A 27,038-nucleotide genomic window follows, 5' to 3' on the forward strand; every position below is an offset into this window, starting at 1 on the left:
ACTGAGGAACCGCACAGCAGGCAGGGGAGGGACACATAGGTGAAGCCCAGTCCAGCTGAGGAGAGAAGACGCAAAGCAGAGAGTGCAGGTGTCAGGAGACAGCAGACGCGCGCTGCAGGCATTCCGACGGCAGAGAGTGGCAGGTGCTCCTGCCCAAGGATGGCCTGGTGGAGCCATGTCTAAGCCGAGCCAGGTATGGAAGGACAGGTAGGCCCCTGCATTCCAGGCAGAGGGACAGGCAGGGCAAAGGCCTGAAGGCTGGACGCTCAGCCTGTGTGAAGAGAACTGTGTGCAGCAACACCAGGAACACTTCGCAGCTTTGCACACAGAGCCAGCGTGGGCTGCAGGGGCCCTGAGATGATCCCGCCAGACCCAGGGAGTCAGGAAAGCCTGGGTAAACTGCAGAGTGTCAGGGCAGGGGTGAGGGGTTTGTCAGAGCCCATGACCTCCCCTAGCTGAATCTTGATGATCTGGGCCTGTCTCACCGCCTCCTGGGTCCGTCACACCTGCCCAGGTGAGGCACACACCTGCAGCCTCTCTGCTGTGGAAGCTGCTGCCTGGAACCAGCACCTGTGCCCACCAGCACCCAGCCTTAGTGCCCTTGAAGCCCCAGGCCCGCCCTCAGTCCCCTCCTAGGCATCTTTACACACTGAAGCTGGAGAGGGCTATCCCCACACACCGCCGCCCCTGCCGAGCGCCTTCCCCTCCTCCCGACCACTCCAGCAAGTCAGAGAGCCTGTCTGATGCCTCCGAACAGGCCTGTGGAATAGCATGTACTGCCTTATCCAGCCACTAAACCAACAGGCGAAGTTCAGTCATCTCTGCCTCCCCATCCTCCCTGTTCCCCACCCTGTCTTTAATAGCAACTGGGGCAGTGACTTACCCCAAGAAGCAGCATGACACTGCCAGCTATCCAGGAGTATCCTCTGGGCCTGACTCACAGCCCACGGTGGTGATGGAAAGAAGGAAGATGTTGAAATGCCAGGATGGACCCTCCTAGCTGCCAGCAGCCTGGGTGTTCCTGTCAGTTAGGGGCGCTCCATCACCTCTTCTTCCCATGCCCCAGTGGGCTCTGGGAGTGACTAGCATCAGTGCCTTTAGGTCCTGTGCAGTGGGAGGGAGTCGGCCTCAGCACCGTAGTTGGGGGTGGTGGAGGGAAGTTTGGAGCAAGCAGGAGGGGCATGCATGTCAGAGAGGAGCTGCAGGGCCCAGCAGCGTGTGGCAGGGGAGGGCCTTCTGGGTGGGGTCAGTGTGAATGTGTAGCCATGTTCTGTCCGATGGGCTGAGCGGCTCACAGGGGACCACACCTGGCATGGGCTGGCTGTGCCTGCCACTGGCTGACAAGGACCACACCCCTCATGCTGTGTTACCTGGAGCTCTGGGAAGGCAGGAGACAGGTCAGATCACTGGAAAGCACATTTCCCCCTCATTGGGTCCTCATTGGCCCTAAAGTTTGCATCCTACCCGAGGGGACCAGAGAAGGCTGAAATCCAGCCCATGCAACTCTTGCTGAGCCACGTTTTTCTAATTTGCACCAAAGCATTAGCAGCCACCCAGCTAGAGCCAGCATGTGGTGGAGACTGGACCCAACCCAAGTTCACGGACATTTCCCCCAGCCTTCCTCAGTGTCAGGCCCTGCTTCCCAGAGGCTCCTCAAGCAGAGGGACCATCCACAGACCCTCTCTTCAGTCTCCTGCCTCAGCTTACCCTGTATACCACTCAGTACCACACACAGACCCAGGGCCCTGGCCTGGGGCCCTCCTCCATCCACACTCCTCCCCAGGGAGTGGAAAGTCCATAGGGTGGAGGGAATGTGCCCTTGTGGAATCTGCAACTCCCTTCCCCACTTCCTGACCTCCTAGCGGGGACCCAGGAGCTTAAATCCTCTGTCCAGAAGACCTGCGCCTGCATGCAGCACCTGCAAGCATGTCCTGAGGCTGACTAGACCCCTAGCACGTGTGCCCCTAGCCTGCACCACACCCAGCCCTCTCCACACCCCTGGCCAACAGGCATCTGACCCTGGGGAGGGGCAGACAGGGCTCTCGGCTGGAGGTTTTCCTTGGTGCAGCGAAGAGCCTGGGGTAGGAAAGGAAGGGGCAGGGACCTTGCTTTTGTGCTCTTGGCCCAGGCCCCATAAATGATGGGGCTAGGCCTGACGCTGTTATTCTGAGGCTGGAAAGTCTCCCTGTGTCCGTGACTCTGGGAGATTATAGGACACAGCAAAATTGTAATGAGGAGGGGGGTAATTCACTTCTTTTGAAAGGAAGCCTTGCTCTCAGGCACAGTTCTTTCCCTGTGAAAAGAAATGGCCCCTCTCCTGTATTCCTTAATCCCTGCCCATGCCAGGCTCACTGCTGAGTGGTGCAGGAGATGGTTGGGTGAGGCCCATGGGCCCATGAATAAGCGTTGCCCCTGAAATGCCCAGCAGCCCCTGTCTGTCCTGGGCACCACCACCACCCACCACCATATCCCCTCTGCCCACACTCCTTTGCCTGCTGAGTGAGCCCTAGGGTCTCAGTCTCACCCACAGGCTGGGTCTTCCCTAGAATCCAGCCATCTCAGGGACCATGGGTAGCTGCCCTGCTGTGGCTGGGTGGGCAGGCAGTGCCTGGGGCAGCCCAGGTCGGAGGTGCTTATTAGTCAGGCTGAGCTTCCCCGCAGTGGGGCCAATTTCGATCAGCAGTGCTCCCCCTCTCTTCTCTTCCCTTGTCCCTGTCTGGGAGCTCTGTGGCTGCCTGTAGCTGGCTTCATCCCTGCTCTTCCAGGGTGGGGAGAGAGGGAGGCCCAACGTGCTTTCTAGACCTGTTGCTCCTGCAAGCAGAGTTGGTCGAACAGGATCCCAGGAGCCTCCCTGACTGTGCAAGCCAGTGGGGGAGTGAGAAGGAAGCAGGGCCCATGTCCTCCTACAGGTCACACTTGAGTGCAGGGCTGGGAAGCCAGCAGCAGCAGCAAGGCTGTGAGTGGTGGAGCAGGAATGAGAACTCCTGCAGGGGCATGAAGGACGGGAAATGGGCATTGGGGCTGAAAGACAACACAGGAATCACCTGCCTTCCCTGGACCTCTGATTTGCTTTTTCCTAAGGCTTGGTTGCCAGAGTCCACCCTGGTCCCTGCACTCCAGCTACATGGGCATTCTCCACTCCCTGAAGGCAAATGCCCCATGCTTCCTGCAAACTCCAGGCTTTTCACTTGTCCTCCCTTCTTCCTAGAATGTGCTTCCCTCCTTCACTTAGCAAATGCCTGTTCAATCCTTAAAGATGTTACTTAGGTGTCACCACCTCCAGGAAGCCTTCTCTGACTGCCCACCCTACCAGGAACCTCCCACCATTTCTAGAGCGTACCCCATAGTTGCATTTGTAACACAGCATTGCAATCACTCATCTGTCTTCCCACCATCAATAACGTTGAGAGTAATAGTTGTCTTACTTACACTACCTGGCATCTGGCATCTGGCATCTAGCAGGTATTTAATACCTGTTGGGTGGATGGATGCATTACTGAATTGTCAGCTGACCAAAGAGGGAAGGAGTAAGTGGGGAACTTGGTGCCAGCAGCCAGTGAGGCTAGTACGGCCAGGAGGAAGATGGCATGGTTGATAGGGGTCCCGGCAGGTATCTCTACTGCCCCCACCACTGTAGGGAAACATCTGTCATAGCAGTGTCCCAATCCCAGTGGTGACCCTCCTCTCTCCTTGCTCCTAGTATTTCTGCCTGTTGCTCGTCATCTTCCTGGTTGAACTGGTGGCGGGAGTCTTGGCCCACGTGTATTACCAGAGGGTAAGTGACATTTCCTCCTCCTGCATCCTCTGTCAGTGCCCTGAAGAAGCAGTGTGGGTGGGGAGGTTTGCACTGTGATGAGGGAAGCTGAGGCAGGCGCAGGGGTGGTCCTGTTTCCCAGGCCCCGGCAATCCCCCCGCACACCTGCATCCCGGCTCCAGCAATTCTGTGCTGCATCTGTTGATGCTGATGTCTTCCATGTGGGAGCTGGGGACGGGAGTTTCCCATGGGACATTGGCTCATCCTTCCCCACTTCCAAGGATGGTCTAGAGGATGAATCCATCTGTCAGAGACATCCAAGAAGAAAGGCCTGGGCCAGGATCACATGCCAGACCCTGAACAGGATCAGGCCTTGCCTGCCTGGCTTGGACAAGGATGGAGTGTGTCCCATCCACTCCCCACTTGAGCCCTCTGAATCAGAGATTTGAGGTCACGACTGGGGTAATGTTTGGCCGGTAGAAAGAGTGCAACCCTGCTGGTTTTTCAAGCCAGTGCTTGAAATTATAATTTTTTTTTTTTTCCTTTGAGATGGAGTCTTGCTCTGTCTCCCAGGCTGGAGTGCAGTGGCATAATCTCAGCTCACTGAAACCTCTGCCTCCCGGGTTCAAGTGATTCTCCTGCCTCAACCTCCTGAGTAGCTGGGATTATAGGTGCCTGCCACCACACCCACCTATTTTTTGTATTTTTTAGTAGAGACGGGGTTTGCCATGTTGGCCAGGCTGGTCTCGAACTCCTGCCCTCAGGTGATCCACCTGCCTCAGCCTCCCAAAGTGCTGGGATTACAGGCATGAGTCACCACACCCGGCCCAACTGTAAATATTTTCAGTGTCACCTCATGATCACAGTTAAGATCAACAGACATTTTAAAGCACCCTATGTCTGGCCTCACTGCCACTACCCACCAGCTTCTGGATGTGACCCTTTACCTGAGCCGTCTCCCCAGCCTCTCAGCTCTGTCCGTTACACCTTTGCCCTAAGCAGGGGCCCGGCTTTTGCAACCTCCTCTCCATGGCCGTCTTCTGCACTGTCTCTGGCTGATGGTCCCTTCCACTGCTGAGAAACCTCTGCATCATCGCATCATCTGCAGTCCACAGTATTCTAGAATTAGCTGGGGAGGCTTGGGAGTGGGCCTGGTGCCAGGGCAGGGTGGGGCTGGTCCCATTGATGGCACCTTCACTCCCGCCCTCCTCAGCTGAGTGATGAACTAAAGCAGCACTTGAACCAGACTCTGACCAAGAACTACGGGCAGCCGGGAGCCACGCAGATCACCGCCTCAGTAGACCGGCTCCAGCAGGATGTAAGCCGTGCCCCACATGGCCTTGAAGGCCAGGCCCACATGGGTTCAAACACTGACTCTGTTCTTTCCTGTCTGTGTGACCCTAGGGAAGTTACTTACCCTCTCTGAGCTTCAGATGTCACATCCTAAAAATGAAGCCTCTTTAGGGCATATGAGCATTAAATATGATCACATCTGTAGATGTCCTCACCCGCCATGAAAAGTACCTGCTGAAGCCCGGTTCCTCTCCTTCCCCGACGACCTCCTCCAGATCCCACCCCTTCTGCCTTCCCATTCTGGGGCCTCTGGGGCCTCTCTGGCCAAGAATCTGTCTGTGCCAGGAGAACTCCATCTCCTGCCAAGATCTGGGCCAGGAAGCTCCTCCCCAGCCTGCTTCCACCCGTAGGGCTGCCTTCCTCCTTCCTCGGAGAGCTGGCTGCTGCAGTTCTATAAGAGTGAGCTGTAGCCAGCAGAAGAATTTCAGTTACACTGCCCCAAAACCTTCCAGTGCAAACCATCAGGCAGAATGCTGGGGGACAGAAAGCTTTTCTCCTTTCCAAGAAGAGTCGCAGCAAATCTGTCCAGGGACACCCACTGGCCTGACCAGACGCAGGGGACACGAGCAAATGGACCTCAGAGCTGTCCTGTCCAATACGGCAGCCACCACCACCCACATGTGGCTGTTTCCAGCTCGGTTAAATACAACATTCAATTCCTCAGTCACACCAACCGCATTTCCAGTGCTCGTTAGCCCATGTATCCAGTGAGCTCCAATTGGACAGCACAGACAGATGTAGGACGCCGCCTTCATTGCAGAACGTTCTCCTGGACGGCGCTGCTCAGGATCCAGAAGTGTTCATGTCAGATAATTCGAGGCAGTGCCCCCTGCCCACTCTGGTCCCCCTTCTCTCTGCCACCCCATTCCTCACCCCCACTCCCTAGACCTGAGGCCTTGATCTTGCCCCCCGGGAACGTCAGGCAAGTAGCGGAAGTAGAAGTACCAAGCTCTGAGCCCCAGGGGCATCATGACTCAGGGCCCCTCCCATCTCTCCAAGACACTGGCCCAGCTCCCAATGGGGGCTGCACGGAGGAGTCTCTTCTCTGAAATAGTGGCCTGGGACCCACATGTACACGCAAGTGCATGCCCACAGGTACACTTGCACCCATGGGCTCAGCTCAGGACCAAGATGAGGCAGCACACACTGCTGGTCAGCCCTGTACAAACTAAGTGTGCACTCCACCCGCTGGGCCTCACCTATGAGGAACTGTGCTAGAAAAAGAGGGAACAGGTCAGGATCCCTGCCCTCAGGGAAGCTGGACACACAGCAGTCAGTGCAAGGCTGGACCACCCTCAGAAGAGAGAGCAGGGGAGGTGGGGAGGCCGCCATGGAGCAGAGGTGGGGTTTGATTAAGTGAAGAGGATGGGAGCAGCAGGTCAGGGCTAGGGGCAGATGAGGAAAGGCACAGCTAAGAGCGGAGGCTGGGTCGCTGATGGAGACCTGCAGGGCATCTGTGCATGCAGACACCGCCCTCATATAGGCCAGGAACACTTAGAACCCCAAGCCACGTCTCAGCCAGGAGACCAAGCCCCGAGAAAGCAGTGGCTGCAGAGCCAGGGCCAGCACTGGGCCCTCCAGCAGCGCCACGTGGATGTAAATGACAGACACACGATGCTGTATTCACACAATAGTGATGGTGGAAGTAAGCGTCTCTCCTTCACCACTGACTTGGCGGCAGGCTCTCTTCTAAGTGCTTTATGTGAGTCACCTCTTTCAGTCCTCACAACAGCCTGGCATGGGGGTACTTTTGTTGTCTGCACTTTACAAATGACACAGCCATCCGGCGAAACCAGCACAGATGGGCAGAGTCACGTGGAATGCGCAGTTCCCCCGTGACTCCTTGTGCACGCTGTGCCTGTCTCCGCGCTGTCTGTGTGCCGTCAGGCTCTCCTCAACTCCTGGGGCCCCTGTTCACCCTGTGGCTCTCTCCTGGCCCTGGACAGAGCACTAACCCCTTCCTCCTCTGTGCCACACATAAGCTTCTATTACCTCCTACTGCATGACAGTGGATGCTGAGCTACCCGAGACTAGGCCCCATGCCTTACTCAGGGTTCTTCACTCCAGGCACATAGCAGCTGCCCAGCAATCTCTTGTGAGTTGATCTAAACATACCTCCACCCCTCCCATCCCCAGACACACACCAGCGATAGCCTCACAGCAGCCTGTTCTGTCCTGTGCAGGGGCTTTGAATCTCAGTGCTGCAACTGGGAAAGGCAAGAAGTAACCGGTGTCCACTGTCTTGGAATCATTTTACAACTGGGCTGGCACTTCCCTGCCCTGGAGTGGTGCAGACGGCCCCAGGTCTTAGCACTCACGACAGCCCCTCTGACTGACCCTGGTCTGCCAGTGCCGTGGGCTGGCTGGGGTTCTGAGACGTCAAAGCCTGAATGGGAGCCGGGAGCCTCTAGCCAGGCTGGATCCCTGTCCCTGTGTCCTGACTCCTGGGTGGCCAGGAAACTCCCCCACCTTGTGGTTTTGCCCACACCCTGGGCTCTGTCACCCCGTGGTACACAGCCTCACTCTCTGGGGACTCACCTTGCAGACCTGCTCTGCCACCAAGGCACCCGGCATTAAAGGACTTGTGTGGCTAAAAAGACTCACACCTGTAATCCCAGCACTTTGGGAGGCCAAGGCAGGCGGATCACGAGGTCCACAGATTGAGACCATCCTGGTCAACATGGTGAAACCCCGTCTCTACTAAAAATACAAAAATTAGCCAGGTGTGGTGGCGTGTGCCTGTAATCCCAGCTACTTGGGAGGCTGAGGCAGGAGAATCGCTTGAACCCAGGAGGTGGAGGTTGCAATGAGCTGAGATTGCACCACTGCACTCCAGCTTGGGTGACAAAGCAAGACTATGAGTCAGAAAAAAAAAAGAAAAAAAAAAGCTGGCAAGCAGGTGTCCTGCAAGCAGTTAGCACTGAGTCTAAGAGTGTTAGAGCGACCAGCTCTCTGCTCAAAGCAAGGGAAGGGAAAACATATGATACAAATACTAACCATGGTTCAGGCAGACAAACAGGGGTTGGGTTAGTATTGAATAATGTGTCCTGCAGCCCTGGAACCCTACACAGGCCTCTCACCTCCAGCCTCTGCCTCTGCCTCCAGTTCAAGTGCTGCGGAAGCAACAGCTCAGCCGACTGGCAGCGCAGCACATACATCCTGTCGCGGGAGGCCGAGGGCCGCTGGGTGCCTGACAGCTGCTGCAAGACAGTGGTGGTGCGCTGCGGCCGGCGGGCCCACCCCTCCAACATCTATAAGGTGGAGGTGAGCATCCAAGCTCAAGCTGGGGGTGACGAGAGGGCCCCAGCCTGGCCGTTCAGGAGCCCCCAAAAGGCAGATGGGTATGGGAAAAGCAGGACATACGTGCTCCTTGGCCATAAGCCCACAGTGCCTGGAGCTTTCCAGGGTCTCTACAAAGTCCTGGGACAAGCGACTCATACTGGAGAGTCTAGGACACCACAGCATGCCCCTGGGGCCATTCAAGTAGCCTCTGACCAATTCAGGGTTGGGTTCAGCCCATGAGTCCTCTGGCTTGTCCTCAGACTCTGCTGCAGTGACAGCCCGCCCTTCCTCCCTGCCCATCCTCGCTCCTGGCCCATGGCCACGTCACCTGCCCATCTCTTACAGGGAGGCTGCCTCACCAAGCTGGAGCAGTTCCTGGCCGACCACCTGCTGCTCATGGGGGCGGTGGGCATTGGGGTGGCCTGCCTGCAGGTGAGTTGCAGTGCAGGGACTGGTGGGGTGGAAGGACTTGGAACCCCTCTCCCATTGACAGAGGTCTTCAGTAACTGCCTGGGCTGAGCTAGCTGACCCTTTGCACACCTGTGCCCTACCCTGCTCTCTTCTCTCCCCTTCCCTCTGCAACTAAGGCTGAATCCCACGGTCAGTCTTTCCCCCAGGGAACATGAAGGAAGATACCTGGGGACAACATGAACTTGTCAGGAACAGGGACCTGGGAGGAGTGTGAGTGTGGGCTCAGGCATGTGCATGCACCCCGTGTGCACGCAGGGGTGAGTGTGTAAGCCATCTGTGCCACATGTGTCTGCATGCATCTGGGTCCATGTGGTTGGGGTTGTATGCACATATATGTGTTCAGGGTGCTTGTGCATGTGTGTGTGTGCACGTATCTGCATTTGTTCCTTTGTGTGTACGTATCTGCATTTGTTCCTTTGTGTGTGTGCATGTGTGTTTGTGTGTATGTAGTCAGTCCTCCAGGTCCATGGGTTCTGCATCGTGAATTCAACCAACTGTAGATAAAAAAATATCCCCCAAAAATGGACGACTACATTTGTCTACACTGAACAACCTTGTCATCATTCCCTGAGCAATGCAATGTACCAGCTATTTACATAGCATTTATACTGTATGAGGTATTATAAGTAGACTAAAGATGAGCTAAAGTATAATATATGGGAGGATGTGCATAGGTTATGTGCAAATATTGCACCATTTTATGTCAGGAACTTGAGCACCCATGGATTTTGGTGTCCAAGACAGTGACTCTGTGTGTGTGTGTGCACATGCACTCATCCAGCTGTCTCCCTGAGGATGAGCAATGTCTTTGGCTCCCATTTCTCCCTGTACTCTCCCTACTGGCTGCCTCCAAAGGAAATCAGGGTGACTCTGTCAGGTTGCGCTAGTCAAGAATCCGAAGGAGGGGAGCCAGGAGGGACTCCTCAGCAGCAAGGGCCCCTGCAGTCCCCACCTCAAGGGCACTCCTGCTTCCCCTCAGCAGGAGCTGAGTGTGGGCTGTCCTAGAGTCTTGCTGTCCTGCACAGCCCCTCCCACTCCAGGGCTGGGCACCGTCTAGAGAGGGGAGGAGCAGAGGCTTTGGCCTCAGAAGGCCTGGGTCCAGCCCTGGCTCTGCTCCTATGTAACTCTGAGCTACTTAACTTCCCTGTCCACTGACTTCTTCATCTGCATAATGTGGACCATTTCCCCAGCTCTTAAGGTCTGAAAACAAGGCGACGCCCATGACCCACTTACCAAGCACCTGGCAGGTAGGAGGGCCTCCACAAATGGAAGCTGTCTTTCTCCAGTTTTCTGTAGACTTCAGAGGATTTCTAATTCTTCCTCTCATTGGGTCCACACAACAACCTGAGATGCAGGCCAGACAAGGAGTAGTGTTCTTTGCTTTTTTTTTTTTTTTTTTTTTTTGAGACAGAGTCTTACACTGTTGCCTAGGCTGGAATATGGTGATATAATCTCAGCTCACTGCAACCTCTGCCTCCCAAGTTCAAGCAATTATCCTGCCTCAGCCTCCCAGGTAGCTGGGATTATAGGTGTGTACCACCACGCCAGCTAATTTTGTATTCTTAGTAGAGGCTGACGTTTTACCCTGTTGGCCAGGATGGTTTCAAACTATGCCCACCTCGGTCTCTCAAAGTGCTGGGATTGCAGGCATGAGCCATGGTGCCCAGCTGTTCTCCACATTTTACAAATCAGAAAGTTGAGACCCAGAGAGGTGACTTACCCAGGGCCCCACATCCTGAACCGGCACCCAGGTCTCCTGGCTTTGGCCCTTTGCTTTTTCAGACTCCCTACCACAACACAGAGGTCTGTGGGAAAGAGAAGCAGGGGACAGTGGCCTTGGCTGGCTTGGAGAAACTTCCAGTGCAGGGCCCTTGGAGACCATGGAGCCACCTACCCACATCGTCTGTGGGCCTGGAGCCCAGCTGCAGCCTGACACACTGGGAGGAGGGTCTGTCGCCTCTGGAGGGACACCCATCTTGGTTCTGCCACCTACAGCTGTGTGACCTAGGGCCAGTTCTTTCATCTCTGAGCCTCAGTTACTCATTTGTAAATGGGGCTGGTTACACCTCATCTGGTGGCTCGTGATGGGAATTAGCAACATCCATATAAATCACTTGGCTCATTGCTGAGCAGATAGCAGGTGTTCGATAAATCATATGCATAATCTTTATATTTCTGCATAAGCACATTATCTCAAAAATAAAAAAACCCTGTAGTTGTTCCTTGGCCAGGCCAGCCTTCTCCCCTTCATCCTCACTCACCTGCAGGGACAGGGAGCCCAGGTGGCATTAGCCTCGCCCCTCTTTTGGACTTCCCCAGGGCAGGCCTTCTGTCCCATGTGCTGAACCCCAGAGGAGTCACTACTGGGAACCGGAAGGGACACTCAGCAGCACAGGGCAGCTGAAGTTTCCAGAAGCCTGTTGCTCCAGGTGCTAGGGGCCTGCTCTGCATGGATACTGACCAGGCCTAGGCCACTCTGTCCATTTCTTCCCCACCTCTCTGGCCTCCAGAACCTGTAGAAGCTGCAAAGGCAGCGGAGCCAAGGGCAGGGCATGTGGCTACAGATGCCCGGGGCCGACGGTCACGGTAGACCGCGGCTGTGTAGGTCTGACGTTGAGGAGGTCAGGTTGTTGAGCAGTAGACCTGCAGGCCTGCCACGCCTCCTGCCCGCTCACAGCCCCCACCGTGCATTCTGTGTTCCTTCGCCGTTGCTGTGGAACAGCTTTTGGTGGCTCTGGACCTCTTGCCCAGTTTTCTCCTCTGCGACCCACTGAGCCAGCCCTGCAGCAGCCAAGCCTCGGGTTACAGCTCCCTCTGCCAGCCAACGCTGGGCACTACATTGCTCAGTCCCTGGTGGGCCATAAGCCTTGAGAAAGGGCTCATACCAGTGTCTTCCCCAGGGTCATAGTTTCCCTCTCAGCGAGCAGACACCAGGCATTTATCTCCCCTACCTACCCAGCCTGGCACTTCCAAGACCTTCAAGGCTGGGGACATATCACCCCAAGATGGTGTCATCATGTTCCCAGCTCCCAGCTACTGCAAGAAATCTTGCTTGGGAGTTACAGGGCCTGATTTCTAAACATAGCTCCACCTCCTGCTGTGTGACCTCAGGGAAATCACATTCCCTCTCTGAACCCTTAGTGTCCTTACCTGTAAAATGGACAGATTGGATATTTGTGAGCCTATTTTAAGCAGCAGCATCCTCATTTCAATGGAAGTCTCACATAGAGCCCCGTACATGAAGTATAGGAGGTGTCCCTGCTGTTCCAGGCAGGGACAAGCCTAGCATGACAGCCTCCCCTCACTGCTCCTCTTGGTGGCCCTGAGCTACACTAGGAGTTTCTGGTACAGCTTGAAAGCTGTGTGTTAGGCTGCAGCTGGGCTCCAGGCCCACAGACAATGTGGGTAGGTGGCACCATGGTCTCTAAGGACCCTGCACTGGAAGTCTTTCCAAGCCAGCCAAGGCCACTGTCCCCTGCTTCTCTTTCCCACAGTCCTCTGTGTTGTGGTAGGGAGGTTGGGAAAGCAAAGGACCAAAGCCAGAGGACCGGTTCAGGGTGTGAGACCCTGGGTAAGTCACCTCTCTGGGTCTCAACTTTCTGATTTGTAAAATGTGGAGAACAGCTGGGCGCCATTTCTGGGAACCTTCTGGATCTCACGTGCTATAATTTTTCAGTAAGGCTCCCGTCTCAGGAACCGATGACCTTGAGACTGACGTCCTGCAGCACCTGGAATGTTAGAGCAGATGGTTCGTGAACACTGAAAACTAAGCAGAATGTTTAGTGAAGGCAGTACACCTTGATTTCAGCCAGGCATCTGGCAATGCATCACTTGTTGCCTCGAGGACGTGTGGACCAGGCACTTGTATGCTCTGGAGAAATCGGGGCAGGCTGGATGACCACACTGTGAGAGGGAGAGGAGAGCGCTCACGCCAGCCTGGCAAAAGGTCTCCAGGAGCGGGCCATGGCCTTCAGCCTCAGGCCTGTCTCTTCAACATTTTTCTTGGTGATCTCAGCAAAGACCCAGAAAGCACGCTAAACTATTTACATAGCATGTCTGTTCTGTCGCATGATAAAGCCAGCATTGATAAAAGAGCTTGTTGGACATGAAGACATGCTGAAACGAAGGGTAAAACATTTAACAGAGTTAAAGTCCTTGCATTTGAGCTTTGTTTTGTTTTGCATTAAAGCCTGTAACAGAGTGGGGGCCTCTGCCTGAGTTACAGGATAGGGTGCTGCCCACAGAGATGTGGCCTGGAGCTGCATTGGTGGAAATCGTGGAGAGAGCCGGGGGTGGGGCTGCTGGCTCAGGCCACCCTCCAGGTGGGACCAGACCTCTGCAGAGCCCCCAGGGAGGGGTCCTCAACCTTGGCCGCACATTGGGATCACCTGACAAGCTTTAAAACCACCCCAGGCCTGGGCTGCCCCCAGCAAAATGAAACAAAATGGTCTGGGGCTGGCACCCGGGTATCCGTGTCTTTGTGAAGCTCTCTAGTGATTCCACTGTGTGGCCAGAGGCAGAGGGAGTGGCAAGGGATGTGTGGGGCTGGGAAGTCAGATGTGCGAGAGGGCAGAAGACGGGGAGCACACGCAGCACCCTCATGGTCTCGAAACACCCAAGGCAGCCATGTGGGGAAGGGAGGGACTTCCTGGGAGGTTCCAGAGGACAGAAGGGAAACAGTCGGTGGAATTCTTTTCAAGGAGACACATTCAAGAACTTTTGAACAATTGGAATTGCTAAACAGTGGCCCTTGCAGACTACTACACTCTCTGTGGCTACAGGCTGGGGCAGAGGCTGGGGGCCGGCAGGGATGCTGAGGGGCAGTCCCCGCACTTGATGGGCAGAGGCCCCTCCACACAGAGGTTCTGCATTCTGGGAGTGCACCTATCCCCTCAGCAGGGGCCCCCCACGCTTCTCACTCACCTCAGTCATGGAACAGTACCCAAAGGCAGTTCCAGACCTGGACAGGTTCATCGCAGTGCTGAGGTACCCCCTGACCCCCGCCGGTCCGACTATGCCACCTGAAAAGGCCTGACAGACTACCTGGACCAGTGCTGCTGGTCCTGGCTTGCATGCTAGAATGGAATCATATAATACATATAATTATACAATTATATACTAGAATAAAATACCACTGTATTTTATTCTACAATAGAATTAAATACCATTGCAGCCAGGTGCAGTGGCTCATGCCTGCAATCCCAGCACTTTGGGAGGCCGAGGCGATCAGATCACAAGGTCAGGAGATCAAGACCATCCTGGCTAACACAGTGAAACCTCGTCTCTACTAAAAATACAAAATATTAGCCAGGTGTGGTGGCACATGCCTGTAATCCCAGCTACTCGGGAGGCTAAAGCAGGAGAATTGCTTGAACCCAGGAGACGGAGGTTGCAGTGAGCCAAGATTGTGCCCCTGCACTCCAGCATGGGTGACAGAGCAAGACTCCATCTCAAAAAAAAAAACCAAAAAAACCCATTGCTCCGGCCCCCCACAAACTGGCTCAGATTGTCTGGGCTGAGGTCTGTGCACACGTATTTTTAAACCTCCTAGGTGGGTCAAATGTGCATTTGGGGTTCAGAGCCCCTGGGCTCATCTTATTCATACACATTTGAGGACATCAAGCCCCACCACAAGTCACCTGCTGAAGGTGACACAGCTGCTGTGGCAGAGTGGCCAGGCCTCCAGCTCACAGGCCTGCTTCCTCCACACCAGCTTCCTCTCTTGTGGGTGGACTCTGGGGGCACTCCACTTTGAGGTAACTTTAGAAGCTAATTTCTAGAATATTCTAGCTGGGGAATATTTTACTAAAAATGTCACAGTAGCCCAGCCCTTTTCCTGCTGCCCTCCTCATATCAGCGTCCTGGGAGCCTCCGCCCACAGCCTGCAGAGGAGGCTGAGGGGCCCATGCTCGTGTTTACTCTGGAGCAGAGCTGCCATGTGCTAGGTGCTGTGGCCAGTGCTGGGGCCCCATTGCAGGCAGGGTGCCATCCCTTCTCCCAGGGAGCTTTTGCTTGAAGGAAGGGGACAGATAAGTGTGTGGCAGTCACAGTGCAGTGCTAGGTGTTAGCAGGAGCGCTGGGGTTTAGGAAGCAAACATCAGTGGCCCTAGCCAGTCACGGGAGGTCAGGGAGGGCTTCCTGGAGGAAGTGCCATCTCATTCAGTCCTGAAGGAGCCCAATAGGAAGTGACAGAGGGGAAAGCCAGGGTGAGAGAATAGCATGTGCAAGCCCCGGCTTGCAGGCAAGGCAAGGAGCGGGGGCTTTATCCTGAGGGCCCCAGGAAGCCACTGCCTGGCCTCTCAAAGGACTGGGATGCTGGAAGGACTGGGTGCTGTGCTGTTGGTACCTGTTATTCTAATTTTTAAAGAATCTCACCAAGGAACACCCTAGACCAGTGTAGAAACCAGATGTTTTCCTATCGGCGGAGGGGGGTTTGAGGCTGAGAGAGAGATAACTGTACCCAAGCTCACATAGGCCATTGGTGCAGCATCGAATAGAACTCAGCCCACCTCCAACATGCTCACCTTGCAAGATGGAAACAGTCTCAGAGCATAGAATACTCACAAGATAGTCAAGACTGGGGCCTGCAAGTCATTAAAAGGGAAACCAAGCAATCATCTTGGAAGGACTCCCCAGAAGCTCCCTGGCCCTCCCTTCATGCTCTCTGCTGACAGCCAGGTGCTGTCAGAAGTGTCAGAGGAAGCTGAAGGCACACGGCCTCCCTGTTAAAAATGTCCTATGTGTGGCCAAGTGCCACACACAGGCAGCTGCCAGAAGACAGCACCTGACACCGTGCCGGCTGGACCCACAAGCCTACCCCTGCCCCGTCTGCCACCTTCAGCACCTGCAGTTAGCTGGCGTTGTGTTGTCTCTGCGTGCCCCCTGCTGGAGCCACCCGTGCTGGTTTCTCAGTGTCCTCTGTCAGGAGGGAGACGGCGCTTATTCTGGAACCACACTGGGTGGCATCCCGTATCCCTCCACATGTTTCTGCATGGGGGTGTGCATGTGGACACAGTGATGAGGGTCTGGCCCACTCACCTCTCCCCCTTACTGTGCCTGTCCTGGGAGGCTCCCTAGGAACACCCAGCTCATGCAGGAGCCTGTCTGCTGGAGAGCTTGGCCCTTCCCTCCCCCAGCAGGAGACGTACATGGCAGGTGGTACAGCCGTGGTTTCCAGCATAAATCTGTGCCGGCGAAACAGCCCCCTCTGGCCTCCCACTTAGCACAGATTAGATTCAGAAAGCCCCACAGGAAAATCATCAAACCATGAGGCAGGGACAGGGAAAGAGAACGCGCTGCACCACACCTGCATGGGTGGAACGGCATGACCGCCGCCCGCTTAAAGCTGGTAGGCGATGAGAAAACCTAAGCCGCCTTTCAGCCTGAGGCCCCAGGTGAATTGACACCATGTCTGCAGGCTGAAAGCAGTGTTCATGCCCCGTGCTGTCCTCCAGGTTGGGAGGGACAGAGAGGAGGAAGGCGGGGAAGAGGATAGGCCCCTTCTGCACTTCTTCTCCCAGCTAGCCTGTCAGAGGCTGGGTACCGGACACACGCAACTACACCAGCCTGCTCGCCTCCTGCTAGGTAGAGCTCCAACTGCATCCAAGTTTGCACCGACAAGGTCAGGGCAGCAGCAGCTGCTAGGAAAGACAGGAAACTGCCTCAATACTTAAGGGAGCCACCTTCACCCCAGGTACCACAGACAGTCATGCGGCTGCTCTAGGCCAGTGCCCTTCTCCTGTGTGCAGAGAGCTGAGATCCAAAACCATGTCATCGTCATCAGCAGGATCATAATCACATCACCCTCAATGCATCCTTGGGTGGGAGGGAGGAGAGGAAGAGGAGGAAGGTGGCAGAGGAGAGCCCATGAAGGGCAAGGTGAGAGAACAAAGCTCCTCTGCGTTCTGGAAGTGGAAAAAGTGAAAAGGGGTATGTGGGGTGATCCTCCCAGGCCTGCATGTGCTTTGGACTGGATGCTCCAGCCCCTCCTTGTTCAGCCTGTGGATACCAACAGAAGGGCTGGCAGACAGGACTCTCGGGGCCTGGGCGTTTTGCTGCATTCTAGGCTGATTGACAGGGTGAGCTCGCCAGCTCTATCATTCTACACTGACAGACTGGGTGACAGCTCAAGGGGCTCCTCCCAGAGTCTCAGTTTCCCCCATGGCTCCCGTACACCAACCAAAGCATCAAGGATGGACCTGAGTTTATCTTTGGAGTCCAAAAACAGCAAAACACAGGCAGACTCTTTCCTAGAGAGACAGTCTGCTTCAGACAGTTCTGATGAGGGAGTGTAGACGTTACTCTTAGGGTCTAATTAAATCAGGCCATCTCTGGAGAAGATGGAGGACCACAGACCAGCAGCAGCAACTGGGAGCTTGCTAGGAATGCAGACTCTCAGGCTGCCACCCAGGCCTGCAGACTTGGAATAAGGAGGTCCCCAGGTGACACATGCCCATGAAAGGGTGGAAGCCCTGCTCTTGGAGAGTACCTGGCAGATTGTGGTTCCCCCACGCCCATCGCCATCACCCAGGAGCTTGTCAGAAATGCAGAACCTCAGGCCCAGCCCTTTGAGCAGGAATCTGCCCTTTGTCCAGGCCCCAGGGATTTGAGCGAGCAGCACTGCTCCAGGGCCCTGAAGGCCAGCAGCTTCCAGGAGTTCTGATTTATCTTTGCTCCTCTGCTCTCTCCACCCGGCAGATCTGCGGGATGGTTCTCACCTGCTGCTTGCACCGGAGGCTCCAGCGGCATTTTTACTGATGGCCAACCACCTCCTCTTCCAACTGCCCTACAGGAGGACAGGTGGCTGCATGCCATCCGCAACGCCTACAGAGTTAGCACCAGCTCCACTAGGGCCATAGATGCCCCCTCCTCTGTGCCCAGCATCTACAAATCCACCAAGTGCCTAAGACCATAGCTTCTACTGTGCCCACCCAGGCAGGGACCCTCGGACCCCTCTCCTCCACTTCTGAGCTCCCATGGCCAGATCCTGGGCAGGGAAATGATCCTTTCAGGAGACAACCAGAGCTCCGCACCAGGCACAGGGACACTGTGGACTAGGGAAGGTTGACAGTTGGGCTCTTTGCTCCCTCCCAGCTCTTGAACCTGGAACAATGGGCAGAAAACCCAGGTCTCCCAGGTTTTCAGCACTGGATTCCCCCACCCATGCTCAAAAGCCCTGACCTTGCTGATTCTGGAAGATGCATGGGGTGGGGCAGGGAGGGCTGGTGTTTCCTCCAGAAGACCTTGCTCTTTGACCTGCCCACTGTCCATACTGCCTCACCTGGAAAGCCATGTCCTGCTGGCCTCACTCTTTCCTGCAGGGCCTGGGAGTGGGGAGACCTGGGTAGGGCAGCCACAGGCTAGGTGGAGTTGCTCTGGCAGGGAGCGGGGGTAAGGTGGCCACACCAGCACATGCTGCAATAGGAGCAGAGCCCTGTGCCTGCCTAGCAACCTTCCTGGGAGAACCCCCTTGGGGAGACCCTGGCCCCAAGCCCTGACCTCTAGGGACATGCCCCCCAGAGGGATCTCCTGTTCCAGGGCCTGATTCTCAGGAACATCAGGTTTTTAAACCATCTTCAGCACCTAATGCTGGTGGGTGTCAAGCATTTCCTGGAGTGGACCAACTCATGACCCTTTAAAGTCGCAGCCACTGAGAAAGGGCAGCTCTGAGTAGAGGGGTGTCTGCCTGAGCCTCACCCTTCCTGGGGCCCTCTCCTTACCCTGTGGCCACCAGCACTCTGCTTCCCCTCCCACCCGTCCTGGAGTGAACAGAGCTTTTGTCTTGGGTTCTCTCTTGCATCACTAAATTCAGCAGGGAATTTTTCAGTAAGAACGTTCCCCAGTGCTAAGGGAGAGCAGAAAGCAAACCCTGGAAAATACAGAGTATCCATGCTGGAAGTTTTCCAGAGAACAGGTGTCAACTTGTACAACACCCATAGGGATCCCCCCAAAATGGCTGTTACAAGGGGGCACCCCATTACACTAAAACCCCTTGCCTGGCTTCCACCCTCCCCAGGTCCTGCACTTCTTCCCAGGGCAGGACCCTCTTTCATCCCCCCTACGAAGGGAGCCACCTTGTTGTGCTACCACCAAGGCGGAGAGAGACCCCAGCTCGTCTCCCTACATGATCCAGCTCACACCGTGATGAGCACGTTGCTGACCTAGGCCAATCCTGGGGGAGGGGTGCTCTCTCTCACATACATAGGATTGGCCTCAAGGCCACCCAGTGCTGACTGCAACAGGGCCCTGAACTGCATCCTCAGCATAGGAAGTACCCACATGGACAGAGGGAAGCCCAGCCGCAGGGCCAGTTGCCTCCTCTTCTCTGGGTATTCTCCAGTGGCTTCTTGGAGTCTAGGCTGGTTTAACTCCCCTGCCTAAAAGACCCTGGAGTTGCTGATGCAAATCCATTAAAAGGAAGACCAGATACCCCAGACTGCAGGAGGCCAAGCGAAGTGGCGTAGCGCGTGATTAGCTTTGCCGCCCTCCCACCTCCTGGGAGTCGTGCAGGTAATCAAAAATCAACTGTGACTCCCAAGCTCTCTGAAGGGCGAGATCACAACAGATAAGTCTTATTACAGAGGGAGAGTGGAGAGAGAGAGAGACGGTACTGGGCTAGAGCCATGTTCTTCCTGGCGGGGTGTCAGGGGAGGCAGCCATGAGCAGGGGGTGCTGGGGCCTTATCTGTCTGCCACGGTGGGGAAGAGAGACAGGTGGCAGGCAAGTGCCCTGTGCACAGCCCTGTCACTGAGGGCAGGCCCAGGAGAGCTGCCCCATCTGCCCCAGCCCCATGTGATGGTTGGGCCAGCCTGACTAGGGCAGGATTAGCTGCTTCCTGCCTTGTGTCATCCAGCCAGACTGCCACTTGGAGGATGGCTGGTCCAAGCTGCAAACAGTGGCAGAACCACCCAGGGCTTCTTGGAGATCTGACCACCTCGTCCATGCCAACAGCCTGGGAGATGAGACAAGGTTAGAGGAAATGGAGGCCCAGGATAGGGCAGGTTCTGCCTGGGAGTGCACAGCAGCTGGAGCCTGGACTCAAGGATGCAGCCCCCAGCAGGGTGTGCCCCTCCTGCTGACGAGGGCACAGATCGGGGCCCAGGTCAGTTCCTCCCACGCCCCTGCTTGGAGGCTGGCAGTCTTGAGAGAGAGAAGACATGCCTGTGGAACGTCACCATCAGTCCTCTGCAGGCTGCTGCACACTGGGCCCCAGGAAAGCAGCATTAGGTGCTGGGATGCCACCCAGCTGGCACGGGCATGTCCTCGCCCTGCACACACCATGCTGCCCTTTCCTAAGCTCGCAGGGGCAGATGCCAAGAGATAAGGGCATGTCCACAGGTCCCCCCGGGTGACGTGCATCAGGATGGGAGGCAGGAAGGAAACGCGGCCTTGGCTGAAGGGATGGGACGTGTGTGCCCATTCTCTTTTTCCCTCCTGCTTCCCCGGCACGCTAACCCCATCTCCAGGAGCCCCTCAGGCAGATAAGTGGGGAGCGTGTCCGGGGATTTTTTGTGTTTATCAAGGGCCTGCTGTGCACTTAGAATCTGTCACCATACTTATCTTGCAGTTACCCCAATAAGAGGGTGACTTCTCCCATTTTATAAATGAGGAAATTAAGTCTGGGCAAAGTTAAGACTTGTCAGTGGTAATGGCTGTTGTCTTGCCACCCCCGGAGAAGGAAGGAAAGCTGGGCCAGGAGCCCCTCTCCTCAGTGTCCCACAGTTTTCCATCTCTGTAATGAGCCATTGGGCTGTCATTAAGGAACAAAGTGTCACTCAGGGGGCACTGTCACATAGCAGCCACCACCATAACTCCTTCACATGTGCCAAGGGTTCAGAAGCCTGGCTCATTCAGGCTGACAGCTGGGCCCCCAGGTGCAGGGGCTCAGGCAGCAGGCAGGAGCCCAAGGGGCCAAGGCCCATAACAGCCACCCAGCCCATCACTCCAGGTGCCAACAATGACCCCAAAGTGAGAGCAGAGACTGTCCCTCAGCCCTCAGAACATTCGTGCAGGGTGTGGACTGTCATGTCCATGTGGAGATCTCCCCTCAGGCCACACCCACTCCCAGAGCCACCCTGGGAAGGGAGGGGCATGCTGGGGGTGTGTTGACCACCTCCCTTCAGGTGAGGCCCTTCTCTGCCTTATTTCTAACCCCTGCATGGAGCACCTGCTGTTGCTGGGGCTCTGGGGTGGACCCTATGTGATTTCTGTTGGGGAGCTTGCGCTGTGCACAGCCAGAGGGCCCAGCATGGCCCTGTGGGGTGTGGGGGGAATATGGGAGTTCACTGTGATGTGGCTCGGGGCCCTCCTGCTCCAGCTTTGGTTTCAGAATCTGCTACTTGGGCCCCGCTTCAGGGTCTTGAGGCTGGAGACGTGAGTTGGAACAGCCATTGTCATCACCACCCACGCTGCCACCACTTAGAAAACATTCTTGATGTACTGGCCACCCTGGGCCTGAGTCTTTTGCATGGCTGCTGTGCCGGGCTCACATCCGCTGAGGGTATAGTGACCAAGCGTCTAAACCAGTCATTCTCAAACTTGGCTGAGCATCAGAATCACCTGGAAGGGCTTTTCCAAACAGATTGCTGGCCCTACCCCCAGAGTTTCTCATCAGGAGGGGCAGGGCCAACATTTGTATTTCTAACAAGTTCCCTGGAGCTGCAGCTGATGGCCCTGGAACCACATTTTGAGAACCGCTGCTTTAGACCAAACCCCAAAGGAAGATGCAGCCACCCTCCTTTGTATGTCACAGCGCTCAGGGTTCACAAGTCCCTTGGGTTCTCCAGCTGAGCTCCACCTGCAGCAGCTGAGATTCCCAACTCACTCCACCCCTGGGGGTTGGGAGTGAAGCACGTCACCATGATCAGCTCACCACCTGCCAGGAAAGCCTCTCTGCAGTGCATCTGTTCAGGCACTGCTCTTCCTGGAGGACTCTCAGATGGTCTGTGATCTTGGCCAGGAGACCAGGTGCCTGGGTCCCTTCCTGGAAGGGGACAAGTTACATATCCCAGCCCGGTTTTCCCACCACCTTCTATGTGCCTTGGGAGAACCTGCTGCATTTTGGCTGCTCCCTTCCCCTATTTCAGCTGTGCCCAGCCCTGCTTAGAAACCTGAGGCCTGCTCCCCATGCCCTACCCTGTGTAAGTGCCAGGCCTCATTCCAGGTAGCCTGATGTTGGTGAGGCCAGATGGGCTCCTGGAACCAGCTCTCCCATGGACATGGGTCATCACGGTATCCTAGAAACAGAGACGATGCCTAACCTAGTGCCTACAGAGAAATTGTTCTCCTTGTAAACATACCCCTGTCCTTAGCTGATCTCAGTGGAAGCCCAGCTTCGTGTGCTAGGGGGCATGATAATGATAATAAAGGAATTATATCTAGCACTACCTTCTGTTGATTTTTTTTTTCTCCTCTGCAAGGAACTCCCAGGCCATCAGTTCATCAAATGTACCACTACCCACTGCTACATCGTGAAGCTGCTCTTAGCCACGGCTCCCCTATGAGGAAATCATTGGCCACATTGGATAGGGTCCTGCTTACCCTTCTTTTGTCAGCCCTCATCACTGATGTGTTTGAACTGACTTCTCCTGTTCAAAAGTGTTATTAGCTGCTGGCTGCAACGGAGAGCCAGGCTCAAATATGTGTACTTAAATTGTGTTCCTCTTCAGGCTTTCTCAGTCCATGTTTTCATACCATTTACCTTGATGCACCACCAGCCTCTGTTCATGAGCCTGCAGTGAGCTCTTCCCACTGCAGGTGTCACCCTCTGCTTGGCTGCAGCAGATGCAGTGTGTGGCAAGAAGTCAGGAGCAAGGGGGCTCCGTCTGGTGAGACACACACTCCTGCCCCCAAGACTATCTCACTCCACTGTGACAGGGTTTCTCCACCATGTACCAGCTGATTTGTCCTCATCCCCAGACCTGGAGTTGGACATGTTTTCTTTGCAAATGCAGAAAGATGAGTCTTTGCTGAGGGGACTAGTTGCCCAGTCCAGAGCTAAAAGGAAGTACATGCTTTTGTCTATGATATAAAATGCTCATATTATTTCATTCACTATTCTGTCTAGAAAACTTGCTTGAAAGGTAATGTATTCATCTGTATTCACACTGCTAAAATGGACTAACTGAGAGTGGGTAATTTATAAAGAGAAGAGGTGTAATTGACTCACAGTTGCACAGGCTTAACAGGAAGCATGGCTGGGAGGCCTTAGGACACTTACGATAATGGCAGATAGCAAAGGGGAAGCAGGCACCTTCCTCACATGGTGGCAGGAGAGAGAGAGAGTGTAAGGGGGGAGGTGCCACACACTTTTAAACAACCAGATCTCATGAGAACTCCCCATCACGAGAACAAGGGGGAAGTTTGCCCCCATGAGCCAATCACCTCCCACCAGGCCCCTGCCTCAACACTGGGAATTACAATTTGACATTTAGGGGACACAGAGCCAAACCGTATCAGGCGGTGAGAAGCCTGAAGAGCACTCGAGTAGTCTGGGCTCGGGGGGATCCCCAGACAGAGGGATGGGGGTGGTCAGGGAGGCAGCTGAGGGCTGACCCACACGGCTGCTGTGAAACCAAGTCCCTGCCACTTGCGATGTAAGCACATTGATCCACCCAGGGAGGTCCCCAGGCAGGGACACATTTTGCAGGGGAGCTCTAGCCACTCACTCTGCTGTGTCTGCAGGGCCTCTTTGGTCAAGGTCCAGTTGTTCACAGAACAGTCGTAGCAGTGGCCTTCTGACTGTTTGGATGTTGGACAGGGGAATGGAGCCAGCCGGGGGCATGCTCACGGTCATCTCTGCCATTGGAGCGGGTTGCCTGCTCCCCTCCACCATCGCTATGAGCGTGCGTGTGCACGTGCACGTGCAAATCATCCAACACAAACATACCAAGGAGAGACAAGTCCCCTCCAGGCCCTTTCCTGCTGCAAAGAGGCAGCACCGTTGCTGGTTTACAACTGCTGCCTACACAGCCCCAACAGCCAACAAGGGCCTTGTCAGCCAGGCAGCCAGCACGATGCCATTGCTGAAGCTGTGCCTTTGGTGGCTGCTGGCTGGCCTGCCAGCTGCCACTACTTCCCAGCAAGTGCTGATGCCTCATGTCAGCCCCAAGGACCAAGTTATCATTGCTGCCCCTGGGTGGGGACCCTGGTTCCCACTCCCTCTCCACAACTCAACAGAGAAACTGCCCATGGGAGGAGAGGACATGGGGCAAAGAGCATTTTCTTCTTAAAAGCAAATACATGAGAAGCCCCTACTTCCTTCTCCCTCTGGCTTCTGTCTCCAGCTGAAACCCTGTCTGGCAGTGACTTGAGCAGAAAGGGGAGGATCCTGCCAGGCACCTGGTGGGAGCCTTTGCATCAGGCCAGAGGACAAGAGGGAAAGAGTGAAGCAGGAATCCAGCCCTTTCCATCAGCAAGGTACAAACAACGTCACTGCACTAAGGACATTAACAAAGCCAGCCAGAGGCAAGAAGGTTAACATTCCCACAGTGGGGACGAGGAGCAACTTCCACTGGACTTTCAAACACACTGTAGTCCATGAAGCCCGAATTCTACTTTAGAGAGCCCTGAGTTAGGGGCCAGCGGTCAAATTCAATATGCTCTCCCCAAGTTACCCATTGATAAATAAGAACGCTGGGTCATTTTAGGAACCAGGGTCTCTTGCTAGAGAAAAGAAATATGTTGAGAATATACAGATGGACCTCAACTTATGAAGGCTACCTCTTGATAAATACATTTTAAGTTAAAAATACTGTGACTGGGTTAGACGTGGGGGCTCACACCTGTCATTCAACACTTTGGGAAGCTGAGGCAGGAGGATTGCTTGAGTCTAGAAGTTCCAGCCTGGACAACATAAGGAGACCCTACTTTTACAAAAACAAAACAAAAAACAAAACAAAACAAAACAAAACAAAAAAAAACGAAATTGGCCAGACATGGTGGCACACACCTGTGGTCCCAGCTGCTATGGAGGCTGAGGTAGAAGGATTGCTTGAGCCCAGGAGATCAAGGCTTCAGTGAGCTGTTGTTACATCACTGCACTCCAGCCTGGGTGACAGAGCGAGACCTTGTCAAAAAGAAAAAGAAAAGAAAAAGAAAACGTCAAGAAAGAAAAGTCAAAAATGGATGTAATACACCTAACCCAGCAAACATCATAGCTTAGCCTTACCTACCTTAAACGTGCTCAAACACTTATATTGCTTACATTTTAGCAGTCATCTAACACAAAGCCTGTTTTATAACAAAGTGATAAATGTCTCATGTAATCTATTAAATACTATTCTGAAAGTGAAAAACAGAATGGGTTTTTGTATGGATACTGAAAGTATATTTTCAACTGAATGCACATGCCTTTCACACAATCATTAAGTCAAAAAATCATAATTTGAACTATCATAAATAGAGGACCATCTGTCTTGGGATTCCAGAAATTCAGTGGGGGAGAGTTAGGGTGGGATGAGGGAGGCAAAGGCAAGGAGCTTCATGAGGTCATTAAAATTACAGAACACGGGCTGCAGCTAGCCTTGCCCACAGGTTGGATTGGCCCTGCTCTGGACATTGGATATGGTTAAGTTCCAGAACTCAGTAGCCAGGAGAAAAATTTCTAGGCAACAGGTACTAACCACAGGGAACAGGTACTAACCACAGGCAACAGGTACTAACCACAGGGAACAGGTACTAACCACAGGCAACAGGTACTAACCACAGGGAACAGGTACTAACCACAGGCCACTGTGTAGCCCTCCCTACCAGTTCACCTGTCTCCGCTGCACATAGGGCCAAGGGAAACTAGGCAGTGCCCAGGTCTGCCACCATTGGCTCTCAGCTATCTGATGGTCTCTGGGGCCCCAAAGGGAAGTCCCAGATGGCAGCATCCATCAGGAGAGCTTGGTTCAAGCATGCCCTGCAGAGGGTTGTTACTCTTTCTGTTGGCTTGAGGAGACAATAGGCTGCCTCATGGCTGTCATTAAACTCAGAAAAGCTAGATGGCTAAATCAATAGCCTCGCAATTGATGACGAATGCTTTAAGGATGGACCATCCCAATGCCAATATCTGTGAGTCCAAAATGACATTTCATCTGGATTCCCTCTTGCCTCTATGGAATGTTGAGTGCTGCTGCTGAGCTAGCCCAGAGCAACCTGAGGCATAGGGAAGCTTGTTCCCGGAGCGGCAGCTCACCCACCTCCATACACCAACTCCCCTTCCCAGACCAGCTCCCTCTCACACCTCTCTCCTGTATCCCCAGCTTTCAGCCTGCGGGATGCTCTTCCTTGGGGACCTGACTTAAATTGAGGGATTCATGTTCAACCAATTTCTTGCCAAGCTCCTGTCCTGGTCCAGGAACAAGCTGGATGTCTCCATACACATGCTATTATTTCATCCCCACAGCAACTCTGTAAAATAGGCATTATCCTCATTTTGCAGATGACAAAACCAAGACAAGTTCAATGACTGCCCAGGGTTCATATGGACACCAAATGCAGAGTGGGAATTTTTTTTTTTTTTTTAAGAAAAATTTTGCTCTGTTGCCCAGGCTGGAGTGCAGTAGCACGATTTCGGCTCACTGTAACCTCCGCCTCCCAGATTCAAGCAATTCTCCTGCCTCAGCCTCCCAAGTAGCTAGGATTACAGGTGCCTGCCACCATACCCGGCTTTTTTTTTTTTTTTTTGTATTTTTAGTAGAGACGGGGTTTCACCATGTTGACCAGGCTGGTCTTGTACCCCTGACCTCAGGTGATCCACCCGCATCGGCCTCCAAAGTGCTGGGATTACAGGTGTGAGCCGCCGTGCCTGGCCCAGAGTGGGAATTTAACCCAGATTCTCCAATTCCCAAACCAGTGCCCTTTCCACCCACGCGATGATACTTGTCTAATGGTGAAAGTTCAAGCATGGTTGACGGCTGATAAGATAGTTTTGGTCTGGAGGAACCTCGATAATGTTTATGGGAGCATTCTGCAAGCTTTAACGCTCAATACACACAAAAGAGGTTTAATTACACCATGCTGGTATCTGTCCTCTCCTGCACAGGAGGAGAGTCCAGAAAATCCATTCATCCATTCCTTTGGTGCAAACAATAAGTCATCTTCCTGTCCATGCTGGATGAATGGCAAGAATGCTCCCTCTCCCATCAACAAATCCAGTTAACTACAAAGGCTGTGCATCTCTCAGATCTGCTGG

At 54.4% G+C, this 27,038-nt stretch overlaps 1 protein-coding gene across 3 annotated transcripts in view; it reads left to right on the forward strand.

Annotated features, from left to right (window-relative positions):
• TSPAN11 (tetraspanin 11) overlaps positions 1 to 19,874 on the forward strand; it is a 79,902-nt gene extending 60,028 nt beyond the window's left edge. For all 3 annotated transcript variants that reach the window (XM_017515255.2, XM_017515253.2, XM_017515254.2), the window contains 5 exons: positions 3,701 to 3,775; positions 4,968 to 5,072; positions 8,213 to 8,371; positions 8,735 to 8,821; positions 17,558 to 19,874. In XM_017515255.2, the coding sequence (XP_017370744.1) occupies positions 3,701 to 3,775; positions 4,968 to 5,072; positions 8,213 to 8,371; positions 8,735 to 8,821; positions 17,558 to 17,617 (486 nt within the window). In that variant the 3' untranslated portion in view covers positions 17,618 to 19,874. The remainder of the gene's footprint in view (positions 1 to 3,700; positions 3,776 to 4,967; positions 5,073 to 8,212; positions 8,372 to 8,734; positions 8,822 to 17,557) is intronic.
• Positions 19,875 to 27,038: the final 7,164 nt, after the last annotated feature.

The sequence above is a fragment of the Cebus imitator genome, unplaced genomic scaffold (genome assembly GCF_001604975.1).
Source record: "Cebus imitator isolate Cc_AM_T3 unplaced genomic scaffold, Cebus_imitator-1.0 Scaffold545, whole genome shotgun sequence".
Taxonomy (NCBI): Eukaryota; Metazoa; Chordata; class Mammalia; order Primates; family Cebidae; genus Cebus; species Cebus imitator.